This window comes from Musa acuminata, chromosome BXJ3-3, assembly GCF_036884655.1.
Source record: "Musa acuminata AAA Group cultivar baxijiao chromosome BXJ3-3, Cavendish_Baxijiao_AAA, whole genome shotgun sequence".
NCBI lineage: Eukaryota > Viridiplantae > Streptophyta > Magnoliopsida > Zingiberales > Musaceae > Musa > Musa acuminata.
In genome coordinates, this window is record NC_088351.1 from 34,115,715 (window position 1) to 34,135,600 (window position 19,886).

At 37.7% G+C, this 19,886-nt stretch overlaps 1 protein-coding gene and 1 long non-coding RNA gene across 2 annotated transcripts; both read left to right on the forward strand.

Moving 5' to 3' along the window:
- Positions 1-8,837, forward strand: LOC135633762 (auxin response factor 17-like). Its single transcript, XM_065143638.1, has 15 exons — positions 1-970; positions 1,442-1,508; positions 2,650-2,768; positions 2,944-3,039; positions 3,123-3,179; positions 3,272-3,427; positions 3,538-3,622; positions 4,934-5,024; positions 5,100-5,264; positions 5,331-5,453; positions 5,656-5,731; positions 5,908-6,055; positions 6,158-7,338; positions 7,939-8,129; positions 8,414-8,837. The coding sequence occupies exons 2-15, from the start codon at positions 1,466-1,468 to the stop codon at positions 8,610-8,612; spliced, it is 2,730 nt and encodes a 909-aa protein (XP_064999710.1). The 5' UTR covers positions 1-970; positions 1,442-1,465; the 3' UTR covers positions 8,613-8,837.
- A 1,001-nt stretch (positions 8,838-9,838) lies between these two features.
- Positions 9,839-13,388, forward strand: LOC135633610 (uncharacterized). Its single transcript, XR_010495065.1, has 2 exons — positions 9,839-10,020; positions 11,635-13,388. It is a non-coding gene; the product is annotated as an uncharacterized LOC135633610 (long non-coding RNA).
- Positions 13,389-19,886: the final 6,498 nt, after the last annotated feature.

Genomic DNA, 19,886 nt, shown 5'->3' on the forward strand with positions numbered 1-19,886 from the left:
CTGCTGGTCATTCTTCCTCCACCTTCTCTTTTTTCTTCTTTAAAGAGAGGAGAGTATATATGATGTGGGAAGGCAGAAGGGAGAGATGCAATCAAAGAAATAGGAAGCATTACGAGCAGCAAGAAATGGCGGTGGTGGCGGTGTCTACTGGATGATCAGCACAGCAAAAGCAGAATCTTTTGCCTGAGCTCTCCCTTCCGAGACCTCGATCGAAGCGAGCGAGCGAGCAGGAGGCGATTCCTGGCCGCCGATTGTTGACGCAAGTGGAAGAGTCGTCGCCTAATGCTGCTTTAATGCCTCCTCTGTGTCTCAAGTGCCGGAGCCGGTGGCGGGGAGGTGGGGTTGCCTAGGGTTCAGGATGGGACGCCTGAGGAGTAGGAGGTCGCTCTAGGTTCTTCTCCGGAGCTTTTAGTACGAGTTCTTGGGGGCCGAGCTCGGTCTTGCCGTTCGAGGTGGAGATCCGAGGGGGATCGTGTGTGACGTTGACGTCGGTTGAAGAAAAGGAGCTCTTTTTTTGGGTGCTTTTTGTTGATATTATTGCTGGTTCAGCTTTAGAAGGGCGTTCCTCGGGTGAAATCTAGGGGTTCCTACTTCCCCTTGGGTTGGGGCTTTGTTCTTCTCAAATTCTTCGGCTTTACTGAGAGTTCAGCTTATTTCGGCTTGCTTTTAAGGTTTCGAGAGAGTAATTCCTGATTGAAGCTTCAGGTTGGGTGGAATTTTTCTGGATTTGGGCGAGCAATCTCTTCGTTGGTAGGGTTTCAGCTCGGTTGCTTCAGTTGAGGTAGCTGCTGGGGACTTTTCTTTCATCTGCTTTGTGGCTCGTTGGCTTTGTCTCTGTTGTCTGAGAATCTGGTGAAGGAAACCTGTAGTTGTCAGCTGATAGATAAAGGAGGGATTTTGCTTGGAATTCCGATAAGCTGAGACATCGTAACTTCTGTATTATGAGATTTTGACCTTTCTTGCGGCTCAGGTTCTTTCTCTTAAAGATCAAAACTATCTCTTGATGTGAAGTTGCAACTCTTTCTACTAGGGTTTTCATAGTTAAACTTGGAACTGATGATGCTGGCGGTGAACGTTTCAGTGGGATCGGTTTTGGATGAATTGCGTTCATGTGTTGCTGTTGTTGTTTCTTTTCTTCTTCTTCTTCTTCTTCTTTTTTTTGTTCAATCGTTGTAGTTGAAGTTAAATTATTTTCTGCGTATATCTAGATCACAAGCATTTTTATGAACTAAAGGGTAAAAGACTTTTCACGAAGAATGGGGAAAATAGTGGAGCATGTTTCACTGAGAGAAATATAAACAATAGAAGATTTTCTTGTGTCTAAGGAAAAGGGCCAAGTTTTTGCATGCACAACTTCCTTCCTTCGATATTTTTGTTCGTGCTTTAAAGCGAGGATCCCAATTCAGTGCTAGGCTTGATGATTTTGTGGTTCCCATTGCAGTAAGCTCTCTCGTGGGTACAGAAGATGAGGCTTTCATCATCAGGTCTGGGCAATCAGCAACAGGAAGGTGAGTTCTATGACATTTTTTCTTGTGTAGCTTAAAGTTTTCTGCATATATATTGTTGCTAGAAGCTCTTAGTACTTTTGTTAATTTAAATCTTTGTTTCTAGTGATTCATTGTAGTTGGTTCTGTATCATTCAATTTCTTATGAGTTATGACTATGTTTTGCATCAGCTTTTTGATCTAGAAGTTTGCATCAATAGTGAATTGAGTACCCCTTGTCCTACTTTTTTTCCTTTTCCATGTCCTTCCTAATGCAAGAAACTATGTTCTTGATTTTATCGGACAAGTCAATGCTGTATGCACAATTGTCTCTGCTGGTTCGATCGTTTTCTGGTGATAATTGTGCTAAATTCCTATACACATATTTCACTATTTATGTAGAGTTTCTCAATTTAGATTTATTGGCTGTAGATTATATAAATCCGTCTTGTATCCTCTGCTTAGAAGATATGTTTAAGCTGTGATGACTTATTTTACATTATCTAAATTGGACACTTCTAGGACCAAAATTTTCTGGATGCCAGAATGGAGGAATTTCTTTTAAAACAAGGCATTTATTTTCTGCTGGCTGCTATAACCATCTATTCAAAATAAAATCAAACAGAGTTTCACTGTCCGCAGATCAAACATGTAGGATGTTCCATCTGTGGTTTGAGGGGATCTTTTACAATGTCACTTCCGGATGCTGGATTTAGTTCTCCATTTCCCTTCCTTGAAGGTCCACATTGGAGATGAGCTTTTAGAAGAGTTTTGCATTCATTAGCTGTTGGAGAGTGTTTACTTTGCAATTCTTTTAGATGATTAAACTTTGAGTTTCCATGAAAGATGTCAGTATTAAGTTAGGCTGTTTGTGTAATTAGACTTTTGAGTGCTTCATAACAACATGAAAAAAAACAAAGATGCAGCGTTTATCTTGGAGCTTATAGTATTGCATTTTATGATCTTTTTTGCAAATTGTATATTTGGTGAAAGAACCAAAGCAAATTAATCCTTGCAAACAGATGTGCATGTCTCCTCCAACCTGTAAAGGGACGGTTGTTGTCTAATGACTGTGTTGGCTGATGAACCCTACTCTCGCCCATTATTTCTTCTTGTCTTTTCTTACTTTTACTCATTATGATAATTTCTAATTATGTAACACTAGATACGGAAGAACAGAGGTGTCTGAATTCAGAGTTATGGCATGCTTGTGCTGGACCTCTAGTTTCATTACCCCCTGTTGGAAGTCGGGTGGTCTATTTCCCACAGGGCCATAGTGAACAGGTCAGCTGTGTTACCTTTTTCTAAATCATCCTGAGTCCCTAAGCAAGACAACAATATGCTACTGCCCTGAATCAATTTCCTTCACTGTTACTGGATGAATTTTAGCTGATGATTTTGGAACAAGTCACCTTTTATTCTTCCATGCATGATCATTGATTTAGATTATTCTCTACAGGTAGCTGCTTCAACTAACAAGGAGATTGATTCACTGCCCAGCTACCGAAGCTTACCTCCTCAGCTGGTTTGTCAGCTGCATAATGTTACTATGCATGTAAGTCTGTGTCAGATATTTGTCAATTTTTGCTGTCTGATTTCATGATTGTTTGCTTATCCATGGATGTGGTTTCTCTATAGGCAGATGTAGAGTCAGATGAAGTTTATTCCCAGATGACATTGCAACCACTGAATCCAGTAATGAACTCTCTCTTTTCAGACAATGCCGTATTCCATTAACACTTGGATGTCCTTTTAATTTTCTTGTCTTTATCTGATATGTACTGCAGGAAGAGCAAAAAGAACCTTATCTACCTACTGAATTGGGTACAGCAAGCAAGCAGCCAACCAATTATTTCTGTAAGACATTGACTGCAAGTGACACCAGTACGCATGGTGGATTCTCTGTTCCTCGTCGAGCAGCAGAAAAAGTCTTCCCGCCGCTGGTAGGTCTTGCTTGCTAGCAAATTGACTTTCAATTTCTAGGAAGGCAGTTTTTTGGAACTAGAAGAGAAATTTCTTAATCTTTTTTTCTTACTTGTGTTGCTCTTTGTAGGATTTTTCACTGCAGCCACCTGCACAGGAGTTGATTGCGATGGACCTCCATGGCAATGAGTGGAAGTTCCGTCACATCTTTCGAGGTATGTGTTTGTCATGTTCCTAAATGTCATATATTGTATCATGATTTAGGATTTGTTTGATGTGTTATCTCTAGGAATGCATTAACCTGCACAATGTTGTGATCCTTGCCCAGTTTTGTAGAAGAAACTTGCAAAATCTTAAGTTCTTTGTTACTTTCTGTTTTGGGAGACTGATTGCTTTACCATTAGGAAAGGTTGACCTTAATTTTTTTCTTGTAATAAATACGATGTCAAACTTTTATCTCGGGTGAAACTTGCTTTTCCCAGGCAGTTATGCCAATGAAGAGGTTCAATGCTATAGTGAGGGCTGGCTTTGAGAATATATTTGGAGAGAGGACATTAGCACTGCAGAAAATCGGCACAATGGTTGAGGATGTATTAAGAGAAAATTTTCTAGGTTAATATGGGCATGGGCTGCTGATAAGAGGATGTTGTTCCATAAAAGTGGGCATAAATAAAATCGATGTTGTAACGAGAACAATGGTCAACAAAAGACTTGGTCCTTACCAGTAAGTATAATCCAGTTGCTAAAAAGCTGTCATGATGATAGCAGTCGTAAAAGCTGATTTTTTTTTATATATGCGATGATGCAATGATATGATCTGTAACTGGACCATGATAATAGCAGCCTTGAAAGGTGATTCTTCATAATATGTGATGACATCTGGTATGATATGTGACCTATTCCATTAAGTTTTATGAGATCATGACCTGATCCTGATGGCACATGTTCTGTGTTGGAGAGACACTATTTATCTCTAATTTCCTGTGCATACATACCATTTTGCATCATAATGCGAGAACCAAACTGCAACATCTTTACAAGCATGTGCTTAACAAGAATTTCTTATCGGTCACATGGTGGTCCTGTCTTACATTTTCGACCTAGAACATGACATATGCACATTAAGTGTGCTTTCTTTATTGCTCTGCTAGGTTATTTAAGATGGACCATTGGGATGACAGAGATGAAAAATGATTCATTACCAAAATAATTAATTTCATTTGTCAAACAGGCTTGAGCATGAGGTTTTGTGTTCTAAATGTATGAGTTCCCTATGTCTACTAATGAAAAATAGACATACTTTGATTCATATGATGTTCCTCTCTTCACGAGACAATTTACACAAAATTTTAGTTGCTAAAGTTGGATTGCAGGATATGCTGTAATTTGGTGGTGTCTTTACTCATATCACATATGAGATTCCAAGCAATAGCTTCAAAAAATGTACTTGTAGCTCATACAAATCTTATAATAGTCACATTGTGGGTTGGCATTTTTTTAAGGGAATGGTCATGCTTATGATGTAGGTCAGCCAAAGAGGCATCTTCTTACAACAGGATGGAGTGTTTTTGTGAGTGCAAAGAGACTGATTGCAGGGGATTCCGTACTTTTTATCTGGTACTGTTGAATAGCTCTTTTGGGCATTGTCGACAGCTTCTTTTGATCTCAATACTTGAACTTTTGCTTCGGTAGGAATGATAACAATCAATTACTTCTGGGAATTCGACGTGCTAATAGACCACAGACAGTTATGCCTTCATCTGTATTATCAAGTGATAGCATGCACATAGGGCTTCTTGCTGCAGCTGCACATGCTGCCGCGACAAATAGCCGATTTACCATATTTTATAACCCAAGGTAAATATGTCATAGCTCAAAGTATGTAATTTTCTGGATGTTTAAGTATTGTATGTATCCTTCTAGGGCAAGTCCTTCTGAATTTGTGATCCCATTAGCCAAGTATGTTAAAGCAGTTTATCACACCCGTATTTCTGTGGGTATGCGTTTCCGGATGCTTTTTGAGACGGAAGAGTCAAGTGTTCGACGGTAGGTTGTTCTTTCCCTATCTTATTAATTTGGGTTCTTGAGTGTTTACCTCGTAATTGCATAAACAAGTCAAATTCTTCTTTGTTGATGATCTTTTCCTTTTCCCTTTGCTTTTGCTGCATGTACAATTTTTTACTAGGTATACCTTTGTGAACATTTTGTAAGATTCCCACTCATAATGGCCGCTTCTTTCTTCTAACAGATACATGGGTACAATTACAGGAATTGGTGATCTTGACCCTGTGCATTGGCCAAATTCACATTGGCGCTCTGTGAAAGTAATTTTTTCTGCAGTAACCAGTTTTATCTGCTCGGAGAGCATCCTTTCTTAATAAATGCTATAATTATACCCTCTTATTTTATGAACTTCTGCAAAATTGATTGCTTGAAGAATATAAACATTTGCTGCTGTTCGGGGCCTTCGGGCTATATAAGCTTGGATATGTTAATGCAGGTTGGCTGGGATGAGTCAACGGCTGGAGAGAGGCAGCCCAAGGTGTCACTCTGGGAGATTGAACCTCTAACAACCTTTCCAATGTACCCATCTCCTTTTCCTTTTAGGCTTAAGCGACCATGGCCTCCTGGATTGCCCTCCCTCCATGGTATTCCTTAATATTTTTTTTATTTGAATACAGAAGTAAGCTATGAAACTTGTTTGCAGACTACAGCACATCATTCATCTTACTTATATCCAATATAATTAGGTGGAAAGCATGATGATTTCAGTCTGAGTTCGCCTGTGACGTGGTTCAGAAATGGTGGAAATCCAGGACTTCAGTCGCTGAATTTTCAGGGTACTGGTGTTACACCCTGGACGCAGCCAAGGTTCGATACAACGATTCTTGGTCTGCCGCCTGACATGTACCTTACAATGGCCGCAGATGGCATTCAAGAAACAAGGACCATGGATCCCACAAAACAAGTATCATCTGCAATGCTGCAATTCCAGCAAATGCAGAACACAGCTAGCATGTACTCTCCAATGCCTCCAAGTCAGCTTTTACACCATGGTCAATCTCAACTTCCACAAGCCTTTCTTCAGAATATTCAATTAAACCAAGTGCAGAGCCAGTCTCAGTCTGAATTTTTCCAGCATCAGTTGCAGCAGGTATACCCATTTGGCAAGCAGAACCAACAACAGATTCTGCAGCAGCAGCAAGCACTGCAGCATCAAGAAACCCAACAGCAGAAGTTTTTGTCTGATCATCAACAAGTTCCTAGCGAAGCATCAGTCTTCTCTCAACCTATATCTGAGCCCCAATCTCAATCAGCTACTATGCAAAATATTTCTTTGATTTCCCAGTCACGGAGCTTTTCAGACTCCAATACTAACTGTGTCTCAACATCTGATGCCTCCCCGTTGCATAATATTTTGAGTCAGTTTTCTCCAGGAGAAGCATCACATTTGCTTAGTTGGCCAAGAACCAACCAACTTATTACTTCTGGTCCCCGTCCATCAAAACAAGTGGCAGTTGACTCAATTCTCCCTTCTGGAGCCCAATGCATGATACCTCGGGTGGAACAATTAGGTGTCTCAGAGCCTAACATTTCTCAGCGGTCTGTTATGTTGCCACCATTTCCAGGAAGAGAATGTGCAGTGAATCAGGATGGTAACATGGATGCCCGAAATCAACTCTTATTCGGAGTTAATATAGACTCCTCATCACTTTTAATGCAGAATGGCATGACAAGCCTCTGCAATGTTGGCCGTGAAAGTGATTCAACTGGCATGCACTATGATGCTAGCAATTTTGTAGGTTCCTCTGTACATGATTTTGCGTTGAGTCAAGCATTGACAGGTTCCAGTGGTTTAGAGGAAACAGGATTTTTGCAGTCTTCACAAAATGCGGATCAACTAAACCAGAAGGGTGGAACATTTGTTAAGGTCAGCGATTTATTCCTCATTGAGTTCAAGTTGATTTTGTTATTCTGTTCTGAAAATTTCCTGCAGTTGAATTGTATGAAAATTTAACATTTCTGAGTTTTTAGAATAATGCTGTACAACTCATTTGATGTAATACCAAATGCATGTGATTCTTTTGGTGAAAAATACTGAGAGAAAAGCACTTGTGGCACATTAGTTACATGCAAAAGTTTGATGTCAATGACTGATATGGTCATTTGGAACATTCCATGTCGTACAAAGCATCATATTTAGGAGAGTACGTATTTCATTCAGTTCCTTGCAAAAGCATTCAACAATAGTTTCTTAATTATATAATTGATTTGGCTTACATTATCTCCAGTTGATTTAGCTTACAGTATCTCCTTAACAAGAGATCTGACGCTAAGTAAAACATGCTTCTTTATAGTGAATGGTTAACAAACATTAACTATACAAGTTTAATGTGCAGTTTTAATAATGAGTTGTCTGTGTCATCCAGCGAATCATTTTACATGATTGAAACATGGTTATTGATTGAACTGATGTTATCTGCCTCCTATATCTATGCTATCAAGTGATCAATGTAAAATACAATCACAGGTTTCCAAATCAGGGTCCTTTGGGAGGTCACTAGACATTACCAGGTTTAGCAGCTACAATGAGCTGCGCAGTGAGCTTGGGCGTATGTTTGGCCTAGAAGGCCAGTTGGAAGACCCTTTAAGATCAGGCTGGCAGCTTGTATTTGTTGACAGGGAGAATGATATTCTTCTTGTTGGTGATGATCCCTGGCAGTAAGTCCTTCTATGATCATTACTTTATCATATTAGTTCCTTTCAAAATTATGGTCATAGTTCACTCTTGAGAGATTATCTCGCTGTTTCTTGTCTTAGAATTCTTGCTGCTTCCACTTAGTTTCCAACTGAAAATGAAAAGCTACCATCTTATTTTATTATCCACAATCAACTAGATTGTAGCCGAGGAATTAATCCTGACCGTAGAGCATTAGTATCCTCATTTGTTTTGATACTTCGTGTATGCTTCTTTGACGCTTTTCTGATGATTGTGCCTCGTCCAGGGAGTTTGTGAACAACGTATGGTGCATAAAAATACTTTCGCCGCAAGAAGTGCAGCAGATGGGCAAACAGGATGTCAATTTCCTGAACTCCGGCCCCATAAAAATGCTTCCAACCAATGGTTGCGACAACTACATCAGTCGGCAGGATTCAAGAAATCTGAGCACCAGGGTCGCATCGATGGGCTCACTGGAACACTGAAAACAAGATTTGTCGGTAGCTCATATCCGTCCTTTCATCTATTTTTTTCGCTGTAGTTTGTCATTTTGGGTGCTCACATGAAGCATCAACTTAGCTAGCTTAATTTACTGTATCATATATGACATCTGCCTATAATGTTGGTACAAACATTTCAATACTTGTTTTCTAGGAACATTCATGTGAATGTATGTTGTTGCAGTAATGGACTTCTTGATTTGCCTATCAGCACAATCATCTTGGTTCTGTTGTTTCAGATATTTTTAGCTGGTTGTTCATCTGCATTGCTGGCAAACAATTTTAGGAATCAGATCATCTTCTGTTTCAGCTTTAGCCATTGGCACAATTATAAGTGGACCACAAAAGTTATCAGATTCCCCATTAGATTGTGTCCCTGTCAAAGTGCTGGAATGTGCACTCATTACATTACAGAATGTGATGTCAGTGGTAGATCCAAGTAGTCCACCCTCTGTAGCATGGTTGACTGCCTCTGCTCATAAAGTACCAGCATGTGGCTTCTTCCAGTGACTCCCACTACCAAAGATATATATGACTAGCATCTCTTTCTTCTTGGCATCTTCTTTTTCCTTTCATCAACGTATGATGATTCTCTTGCCCCTTCCATGTCTATGGTTGGCCCCAGCGGCATTCAGATCTTATCTACTTTGTCACCTTTGTGCTCAAAAAGCATATGGCTTGGTTTTATCCACTGCAGCTGCTGTAATCATAGCATAGGTGTAATTCTATCAAGATCTGAGCTCAATAGAATAATTGATTTGTCGAGATTGAACTAATGACTCTATTTTAAAATCAAATCCTAGTATTAACTTGCATAGTAATGAAAGGTGTAATTCTATAATGATCTATTTCCGATAGAATAATTGCCTCATTAACTTGTTGTCAGACTCAAATCCAAGATCTAATCCTAATAGAATAATGGTAAACATGTTATTTCTGGGTTCTGTAAGGATATATATGTAAAGATACCAAGTACACATTTAGTCGACCCAACCAAACCGGGGGGTCATCAACCCGGCCCAACATCAAATTAAGTCGGAGCGCGGACTGGGTCGATCCCACAAAATATGAGCCGGACCGTGACTCGAACTGGCCATCAAGTCCGCACACGTGTGTTCATTTCATCGAACGAAGGCTTAAGATGTCTCACACGTGTGCCAGTTTCAAGATTCAGGTATATTCCAACTTCCTAAGGGGCCTTCCGCTTCTCGTTTCGTTCCCCCTCCTCCGTCTCCTTCCTCTGTTTGGTTCGGCGAGGGCGGCAGCGAAGGCGGAGGAGGAGCCCGAGGAGCGGCGGCTGCGGAGATCGAACTACAAGGTTGCGGCTCTCAAGTCGGTCGAGGTTAGCCCCTCGTCCGTCGGCACCCTTCACCAGCCCCCTCATCATCATCGAGTAATATTCTTGCTTTCCAAATATCCTCTATCGTTTTCAATCTTGGTTTTAGGGTTTTACGGCTCGTAATTGGATCTTTCTATCGTTTTCTTGGAGATTCTCTCGCTCTAAGGTTTCGTTTGGGCTGAAAGGCTCCCTTCTTGTTAGGACGGAACCCTGTGTCTGTGAGTTCTTGACTTTCTTGGTTTTAATTTTTCGGTGTGAGTGGAGTGACGTTCTTGCTTCCTAAATATTTTGCCAACTACGCGCACAACGGATTGGATTATATTGCTTATATGGTTAGAGCGGACTATCGTAGGCTAAATTTAGATTGTTGCTGTCATTTATTGTTCTTGATTGATATTTATGTATCTTTTTTGCAATTTTTTTTGAGTAAATGCACACACTTCAAGATCCATTTGCTTGCTTCTTGTGGACAGCAGGTATTAGGATCATATATTTTTCTATGATCCTTATCCATCAATTTAGGTTGTTTCTTTCATTTTTTTTTTCCTTTGAGTGATGCTTATGCATCTCTTTGCATCAGAGAAAAGAGTTACATCGATTTTGTAACCAGGCATCTTGCCTTTTTGTTTTCGGTAAATGCACATGCATTGAGATCCATTTATTTACTCTGCATGGACTGCAGGTAAAAGATTATAATTGTTCTTAGATTATTATCCATTTTTTTCTTTGTCTAGTTGACTGTTGATGCAACTGGAAGTTCTTTTTTGTGGCACATTTAACAAAGAATATTAAGCTTTTGGAGTGTACAAAGTACAAACTATTAATAGTTTCCATTGAGATCCATTTTTTGTTCACCGCTTTTCTAAAATAGGAGAGCTGTGGAAAATAGTTAATCTTCCATACATTTAGAAACCCAAACATCAAAAGATTTTTGTTGGAAATCATGTTTGGGTATTCTCTTATCATGTCTGGATTTGATTGGTCATTGTTGTTGTCATGTTTGAGTTGAAGGATATTTTGCTTTTTTGGACATGCTATTGAAGCATTTATTGCTAAGGAAATTTGTCAAGATGGTTTGGCATCTTTATCTAGAATACATTGGACCAAAGGGAAAATATTTAGGAAATTTAATTGAATGTGGAAAATGATTTGACCAAAACATATGGTATAAAACGAGCTCCATCACATACCTATGGATTGTTATCATTGTTACCGCCTATTTGTCTTTAGATGGTGACAACAAACTTGGGCGCCTGAGTCTATGTTTTCTCTATATTTAATACCATTAATACCAAGGCCAATACGATTTGTTTATGTCTGTTAACAGATAATAATAATTGTGTTTTGAAAATGCTCAGAACTTCACTTTATTTTTTGGCCATTGTCTTATTAGTAGCCGGATTAATGTGTTATTCCCTTTTCTTACTATGTCTCCTAACAAAACATGGTTCAGCTCCATTTGGTTGGCTTGATTTATATGCTATGCTTGTTTGGTATTCCATAAATCAGAAAATTCATAGTTAGGTTCTTGTCAAATCTACATGTTAAAATTCATTGCAACACTTAAACTTTTTCTTCCTCATGCGAGTCTTTTTACTCCCATGCATTTTCTATATGAAATCTTTTCTTAGTTCTTGGTTTCTTACATATATGTGCACATCTTTATAGGGTGAACCTTAAAACCGTGGAGAGGTATTAATCTTAATCTTGGGATGCTGAGACATCAAAGCTCATCACAAGGTAAAGAAATTATGATTATGCTTTTTTAGTTTTATGAGAAAGTGAAAAAATCAATTAGAGTAAAGAAGTTAGTCCAAGAATAGAGGGTTATGTTAGCAACTTGGAATACAAGTACACTTTAGGGAATGGATTAGAATTGATAGGCACTATGATAAGAAGAATAAATATTATTTGCTTACTGGAAATAGTTAAACACAAAATGACATAGGAATTGTTCTCGATAAGGTTCTTAAGAACAATGTTATAGATGTAAAAAAGATTTGAAGATCAAATTATTGTTCTAAAATTTATAAAGGAACAAGATTTTATGAATGTCATTAATGCTTATTCCTCTTAAGTGAGATTGAATAGTCAAACCAAAAAAGAATTTTGGATACTTAGATATATTATCATTTAAGGAATATTTATAACAAAAAAAATTATAGTTGGAGGAGATTTGAATGATCTTGTAGGGAAAACATATGATAAATATAAAGAAGTATATAGGGGCTTTAGTTATAGGGAGAGAAATGAAAATGATGATATGATTTTAGATTTTGAAACTTCGTTTGATCTTATAATTGTAAATACTCACTTTAAGAAGAAAACATTTGATTACTTATAAGAATGATCACAATTGTAGTCAAATACAGACTTATTTTTTTACGGCTTTATTGTTGTTATTATAGAAGGTGAAAAAAACCATGTCTTGGTACTTTCATCTAGATAGATTGATCTACATGATCATATAATGTTTTCCTTGATCAGATTTTTTTTCTTTTGTAGTGAGTATTTTAATGCTCAAGAGGAACATGCAATTTTGAAAATAATGAGGCTGTCATTTTTAATCTTATTATACACCATATGTAATTCCACTTAGAATCTCTGTGAATGAAATTGTGAAGATTTTGGTAGAGAAGGCCGCCATTGAGCTTTGTGTCTAGATGGTGTCTATCTCTAGATCCAACTGCTGATATGAATGCATAGGTACATAGATAGTGTGTCTCTCTCGATCCAAATGCTTATATGAATTGATGGATGTGTATGTATACACAATACAACTTTGTTGACATATGATGAAATTTTTTATCTTGTTTCTAAAATAACTGTTCCTCATGTGTCTCTTGTATGTGTGCATGTATCACACTGAATAGTTCAATTATGAGACCCTATAATTTTGAAGTCAGTAGAGAATGAACACTCCATATGTTACAGTTCATCACATTGATCTTTTACCTTTTCAAACCAATTTCCCGATATGAAAAAATGACATGTTAAATTTATGAAACTATATATTTTTGAGTTTCATGTAGGTCTCATGCTGATGTTTCTTTCCAAGTATTCAAACCAGTCTCCTCTTTCTTTTGAGACATTAATCATGTGTTTAATTATTCCCATATGTTTCCCAGCAATGGAATCTTTAGATGTACACGAGAAATAGAAAAAAGAGCTTCCAGTTTTCTATTAGATGCTTGATAGTAAATGTTCCTTTGTGGTTGAGGAATACAGGTTAGTAGATGACATGACATAATATAAGCAACCTTGTAGTCTTTGTGCAATTTGAAGAACCAAGGGGCATAAAGACGGAATTCCACAGATGCATTGGTCTTTCCATGAAAGTCAAAAAGGTTATTGGTAATTGTGTCCCTCCATACATTGATAGTGATCATGATTAATATTTTCCTCATTTTGACGTTTTTTTCCTTTTGGAGTTAAATAATGTGCTTGTTGTATATTTCATGTTAAACTATCTGTGGTTGTAGATCGGTTTTATTGATCGTGACGGTAGATTGATTGGCTTGGTACAAACGTATCGAGATGTATCCCATCCATTTAAATAATGTTCAGGCTATTCGTTGGTTTATGTTTTTGCCAGGTGTCTATACCATGTGTTTATACCATTTAAATAAAGGACAGTCAAAAGATTAAGCAAAGATTTATTTCTGTGTTGACATCGTTATGTTTTCTAATAAAACAAATATTTTTTATTTATATTTTGATAAATAAATAAATTATAATTCATATATATTAATAAAATATAATTTATTATTTGACTATCCGACGTAAAAAAAAAATAGGATTTAGGATGTGACACGATGAAATCCAATGCCAGAAAAATAAAATAAAACGGAAAAAAAAAAAGTTAAGTGTCAGAGAAGACCTTCAAAACTCAACAACAATAAGAAATCAACAACAAGATAGTTCATGCCCAAGGAGAATAAGCAGAAATCAACAAGAAGAAGAAAAATAGTTACTTTTAAGATAGCATATGTTGCATTTTCAAATACCCGTACAATATTAAAGTCTGAAATGAACAAGCACAAAATCTACAGACAGCAATGCATCAAGAAAGATCAACCCAGTCACTATGTTTCTGAAAACAGAAAAACCAACAAAATGAAGTTTTGAACAATCAGTAGAAAACCAACAAGCTGCTGCATATTTCTTACTGCAGAAAAGAGAGGAACAATCTGACAGTGCATGTCTTGCAGAATTTAGGATAGCAACAATCATATGGAAGTGCATAAGTGTGAGCAAAAGAATTATACATAGCATCCGAGTGCGATCAGAAGAAGTAAGCCCAATGTACTCCACCGAAGGTTAATTGTTTGACCAGACGGTCTACAATTTCTATCATACGAATTTGCTTAATGAATTATGCTGTATTAATTAAACTAATCAACTACCAAAGTGTTAAGATCCGACCAAAATCATTTTCAAACAATGGATTGGGATAAATTTTTATTTGCAGATCATCCTGTCAAGGATTGTTGTTTCATGATACATATCCAGTCCCTAAAAAGCTCAAGCATGTGTGTTTATAAAAATCAAGACCAGCTAATTTGAAGCTCATCTGTTAAACATATCCAGGTTTAATGATAATTATTACATTTAATTCAAGACATCATATAACATGGGTAAAAATCATGGTAAACAAATGAAAAAGTAATGCCGAGAACCCGATGAAAGAGATAAAAGAATAAAAACCTAAATTTTCTAATAATTTAAAGAAAGGATAATAATGAACAACAAAAGGTAAAAGTATAAATGGATGACATGGTTGTATTTACTGTATCCAACATAGGATACTACCACACTTGAAATGTGTCAAATGTTCAGTGATCCCATCAAAGAATTAGACCTTTTGACATAATTTATGGATGGTATAGTACCATTCCACCAAATAACAGAAGCAGCAACATACCTAGTCCCTCCAGCAAGCACCAAACAGTGTCTTGACTAGCAATAACTGATGATCCATGACTTGCATGGCCTTTAAATGCTTGGTAGGAAGATGCTACCAGTTGTTTTGGATCTAACAAACAAATGCAGACAGACAAGGAGTGATATAGCACAGATTTAGGTCTAGAGTGCATGACGAACCAATCTCCCCACATAACTGCAATTTGATAACATCATTATATCAGACAAGTAGATTGAAGCTAAAAACCCAAATAAACAACAGTTCTATACAAGTTGACGAGTGCAGGTCATGTTTACCTTGGGCTGCAAATTTAGCTGCAAGAGAAGAAGGGGCGTTTTTAATAATGGCACAGAGAATTTCGGATGCATTAGATGCCCTAAACTTCTGCCTTACTAAGTTTTAAGGCAAGATGACAGAGAAATTACTAACACTTTAGCAAAAAAATTTCTTAATTCATCTTAGTATGAGAGTTTAGGACAGATGTATTTTTAAAAGTTCTTAAGGGAACAGAAAAGCAATAACAAGGTTCACAAACACCACGTAGCATGACTAAGTAGTGTCATTTTCTTATCTTCGAAACTAAGTTATGGAAGGTGCAATATCAAAAATATCTGTTTCACTTCTCAAGTAACATGCTACTCAAATTTATAGACAATAGGATAGTTCTTCTACGTTTGAGATGACATTGACATTACAACTTCTCAACTTTAAAACGATAAAGATGTGACAGGAACGTTCTCTCGATCAAAAATCAAAAAGGTCACGTGCAGGTGGCAACTGTGTCTAGACAAGAGATATCAGCAGGTCTCAAAGTGCAACAGGGAAGGAAAAAAGTGCTGTAACATACTTAAACCAGTACCTCGGGATGAGAGAGCGAAGTTGGCTGCCCAAAATCGATAGTCCTTTTCGTGGCATATGCCGCACGTCCAACATGACCACATAAATCTGAAAAAGATTGGAAGATGACCTTCAACAAAAAAGGAATATTTGCAATCAACTAAAATATGCAGTACCGATTTATTATCTATGTAACCCCGAACTCAATGCTAGTGACCAACTAAAAAAGATAGAATATTTGCAATCAGTTAACATTGCAACCTCTAGTGATCCTCTATCTAGGAAGAAAATAGACATGGTCGATTTAAAGTAAACTTGGAGCAAAAGATAATGAAGAATGGAAAGAACAATGAAGAAAGCAAAAGATGAAGACATGGTCTAAGCAGTCTAAAAGCAAAATGCATTCCTTGAACAGGACATGGTCCAAAGAATGGTCATTAACTTTATGCTCCTACAGAGAAGATACCTGTCATTTCAAAAAGGTTTGAATTAAACAAAACAAGCACCACATGCATTCAGAGATATGGCATGAAAATCTTGATAATTACATCCCTGGAAATAGTTTGTGCCCAGCCAATTAGAACTAAAAGAAAATGATAACAGAGACAAAACTTTGCTCCAAATATTTGTGAAGGATTCAAGCTAAAGAAGTGACGGTCAAATACTCCAATCTCCGAGTCTTTTGCAAACCCACCATCTTGCATATCATCACAATAGAAAAAGAAGCAGACATTTGCTAAGGAACTGAAGACAAGGCACCCGAGATGAGAAAGAAAGCAATTCCAAATAGGTTCTAGAGAGGGTTCGAAGACCGGTGACAACCATATAATTTGACCTAGAAGGGCATTCCAATCCCCCCTCCGGCAAATCATCACAAAAGAAAAAAGAAGCACCCTTACAGAAAGAACTGAAGCCTTAAGGAACCGAAGAAGATAAAGAAAACAATTCGCTTGTAGGGTTCTCAAGAGGGTTGGCTAGCCAACAATGTCCCCAAATAATCCAATCTTGCGAGGGTTTGCCAAACCCACCCATCTTGCAAATCATCACAAAAGAAAAAGAATCGCTGCTACAGAACGAACTGAAGATTAAAGTACCAAAGAGAAAGAAAACAAATCACTTGTAGGGTTCTCGAGAGGTTTGGTTAGCCAACAGCGGCCATAAAATCCAATCTTGGAGGGTATTCCGAACCCGCCCATCTTGCAAATCGTCACAAAAGAACAAGAAGCGTTCTTACAGAACGAACCGAAGATCAAAGGCACCAAAGAGAAAGAAAACAATCGCTTGTAGGGTTCTCGAGAGGTCTGGTTAGTCAACAGCGGCCAAATAATCCAATCTCGGAGGCCATTCCAAACCCACCCATCTTGCAAATCATCACAAAAAGAACACGAAGGTTCTCACAGAACGAACCGAAGATTAAAGCACCAAAGAGAAAGAAAATAATCCAACCCTGGAGGGGTTTTCCGACCCCATCGATATCGCAAATCATCACGAAGGAAAAAGAAGCACGAGCTGAAGGCAAAGACACCAAAGATAAAGAAAACAATCGAGAAGGTTTGCTAACCAATGACGGCCAAATAATCCGATCTTGGAAGGGTTTTCCCAACCCGCCCATCTTGCAAATCATCACAAAAGAACAAGAAGCGCTCTTACAAAAGGAACTGAAGCGCACCGAAGGATCGCTTCCAGGGTTCTCGAGATGGTTGGCTGACCAGTGACGGCCAAATAACCGTTTCTTGGACGGTTTTCCCCACCCGCCCATCTTGCAAATCATCACAAAAGGACAAGAAGCGATCTTACAGACGACTGAAGCACCGACGAAAAGAAAGCAAACGATCGCTTGCAGGGTTGGCTGACCAACGACGGCAAAATTCGCCGATCTTGGAGGGTTTTCCAAACCCGCCCATCTTGCAAATAACGCAAAAGAAAAAGAAGCAGAAATTACAGCAGAAGCGAGAGAGAGAGAGAGAGAGAGGTCGATAACTTGTACAGTTCTCAGGAAGGTTGGATACCTTCCTTCTTCTCAAGCTCGACGTCGCCATTTCTTGGCCGCGTTTCTCGTTCGAAAGTTCGCATCACTCTCCCGCAGCCTTCGCCGCCGTGTAATAACGAATACGAGAGTGCTCTGATCCTGGCCGTTGAAATCTGATTGATGAGGACAACTTGCCATATTATTTATAATCCGGTTTTTTTTCATATAAATTATCTCACCTTTTATTATCCGCATGAATAAAATATCAATAAAAAATATTATAATTATCATTAATATTTGATAATATATTTTATCATATTGAATATAATAAAAGAGGATCACCTTTTAACCACTTATGTTTATATTCATCTATTTTATGTTACTTAGCATTAGAAAGATCAAGTCAAAAAATTTCTTTAAGCTTTGATCAATATTTTTACCTCGAAGACATCTCGAATAATCTTATATATATATATATATATATATATATATTTTTGATGATAAAAAGATGACTCAATGTTAAAGAAATACCTGTCTATCAATATTTTCAATGAATTGATAATGAACCTAATTACTTTCTCACTAAGCACCTTCTTTTCCTCGAGATAATGCAAGAATTCATGCATAGCATATCCGATTTCTCCTTAAACTTCAAAAACAAGATTAGTTTGCACAATACAATCTTTTTTTCTTTGTTGTTTTTGTCGAACATTACAATTTGCAAGACCAGTCAAACCTCTCTGTCTCTTATAAAACATCCATTGCCAACTCGATGACACGACACCTCGTCGACCCAAACACAGTACACAACCACCGTTCAAGTAGGTGTACGATGGACAGCTACAAACTCCCATCACCATTGTTGACAAGCGTTGACCTGCCGATGACCTTTTATTTTTTGCATGTTTTTTTATATGAACGGTCAAGATCTTTGGTGTTATGATATTATTATACTTTCTTTTAAAAATAAATATCGAAAACATGATTTGATTGAAGGATTTTATTATGATAAGATATTAAATATATAGTACAGTCGAGTTAACCCATTTTAAAAAAAATTTCATACACTTACACTTTATGATCCGATAACAACACGTCATATTGTACGGATGTGTTTGAGAACATATTTAAAATATATATTGAATGTTCAATTCATATTTTAAATATAAAATAATATTTTATATTTTTTTAAATTCATATTTGATTTGGATGTCATATATAATTTTTTTATAAGATTACCTACAATCATTTAATTATTTAATTAAAAAAAATATATATATCTACTTTTGAATAAAGAGTTAATGGACGTTTGACATACAATTCTATCAAACAATATTTATATTAATGAATATTTGAAATATAATTTTATTTATCAAACATCCAAAACAATTTATAATTACACATTCACTTAGATCCTTTTTTTAATTATATTATATATATATATATATATATGAGGTATAAATATATATTTTTAAAAGTGATGATGATAGTAATTATGATAAGACTCGGTTGACGTCATGCCTCACACCTCGATCGACGCGATAGCACCTAATCAATGCAGACCGGAACGTCGACCAAGGCATATTAACACCATGCTCAAGCTCAATTCTTCACGCCATGCCAACACAAGTGTCAGACGCTACTAGCCTGCCCCCTGCAAGCAGGCAGTTCAGGAAGCAGTAAGCTTCCCTATAAATACTTTCTCGTTCATCGGGAGATGGGGAGGAGATACACACTAAAAGATTTCTTCATCTGAAACCCCTTCACATCTTATGACTTGATCGTCGGAGGGGTCGGGTGGAGCTTTTTGACCCGACCTTTGTGCAGGTGCAAAGCCAAAGGTCCCCGCGGGACGCGCAGGCGAGAAGCTCTTGCCCAGAGGAAGCGGCCACCCCGTTCCGATCGGACCACCTCGGCAGGCTCGAGGAACACCCCAAAAAGATTCCCGTCGTCCGGATCCGAACCGAACCACGTTGGCTCGAGACCACGGCTCAAGGCTGTTACCCACAACAAAAGGGATAAATATAAAAATCTTGGCGTTGAAAATTCGTGATCCAAAGCGCCGTTAGAAGAGACTTTCGGCTATCTAAATCGTGACTCTTGTCGATGCACTATTCGCTGATTTGTCGTCACGTCACCGCAGACGGTAATCGAACAGTGCAAGCGGATCGGCCCATCATCGTCGTCGTA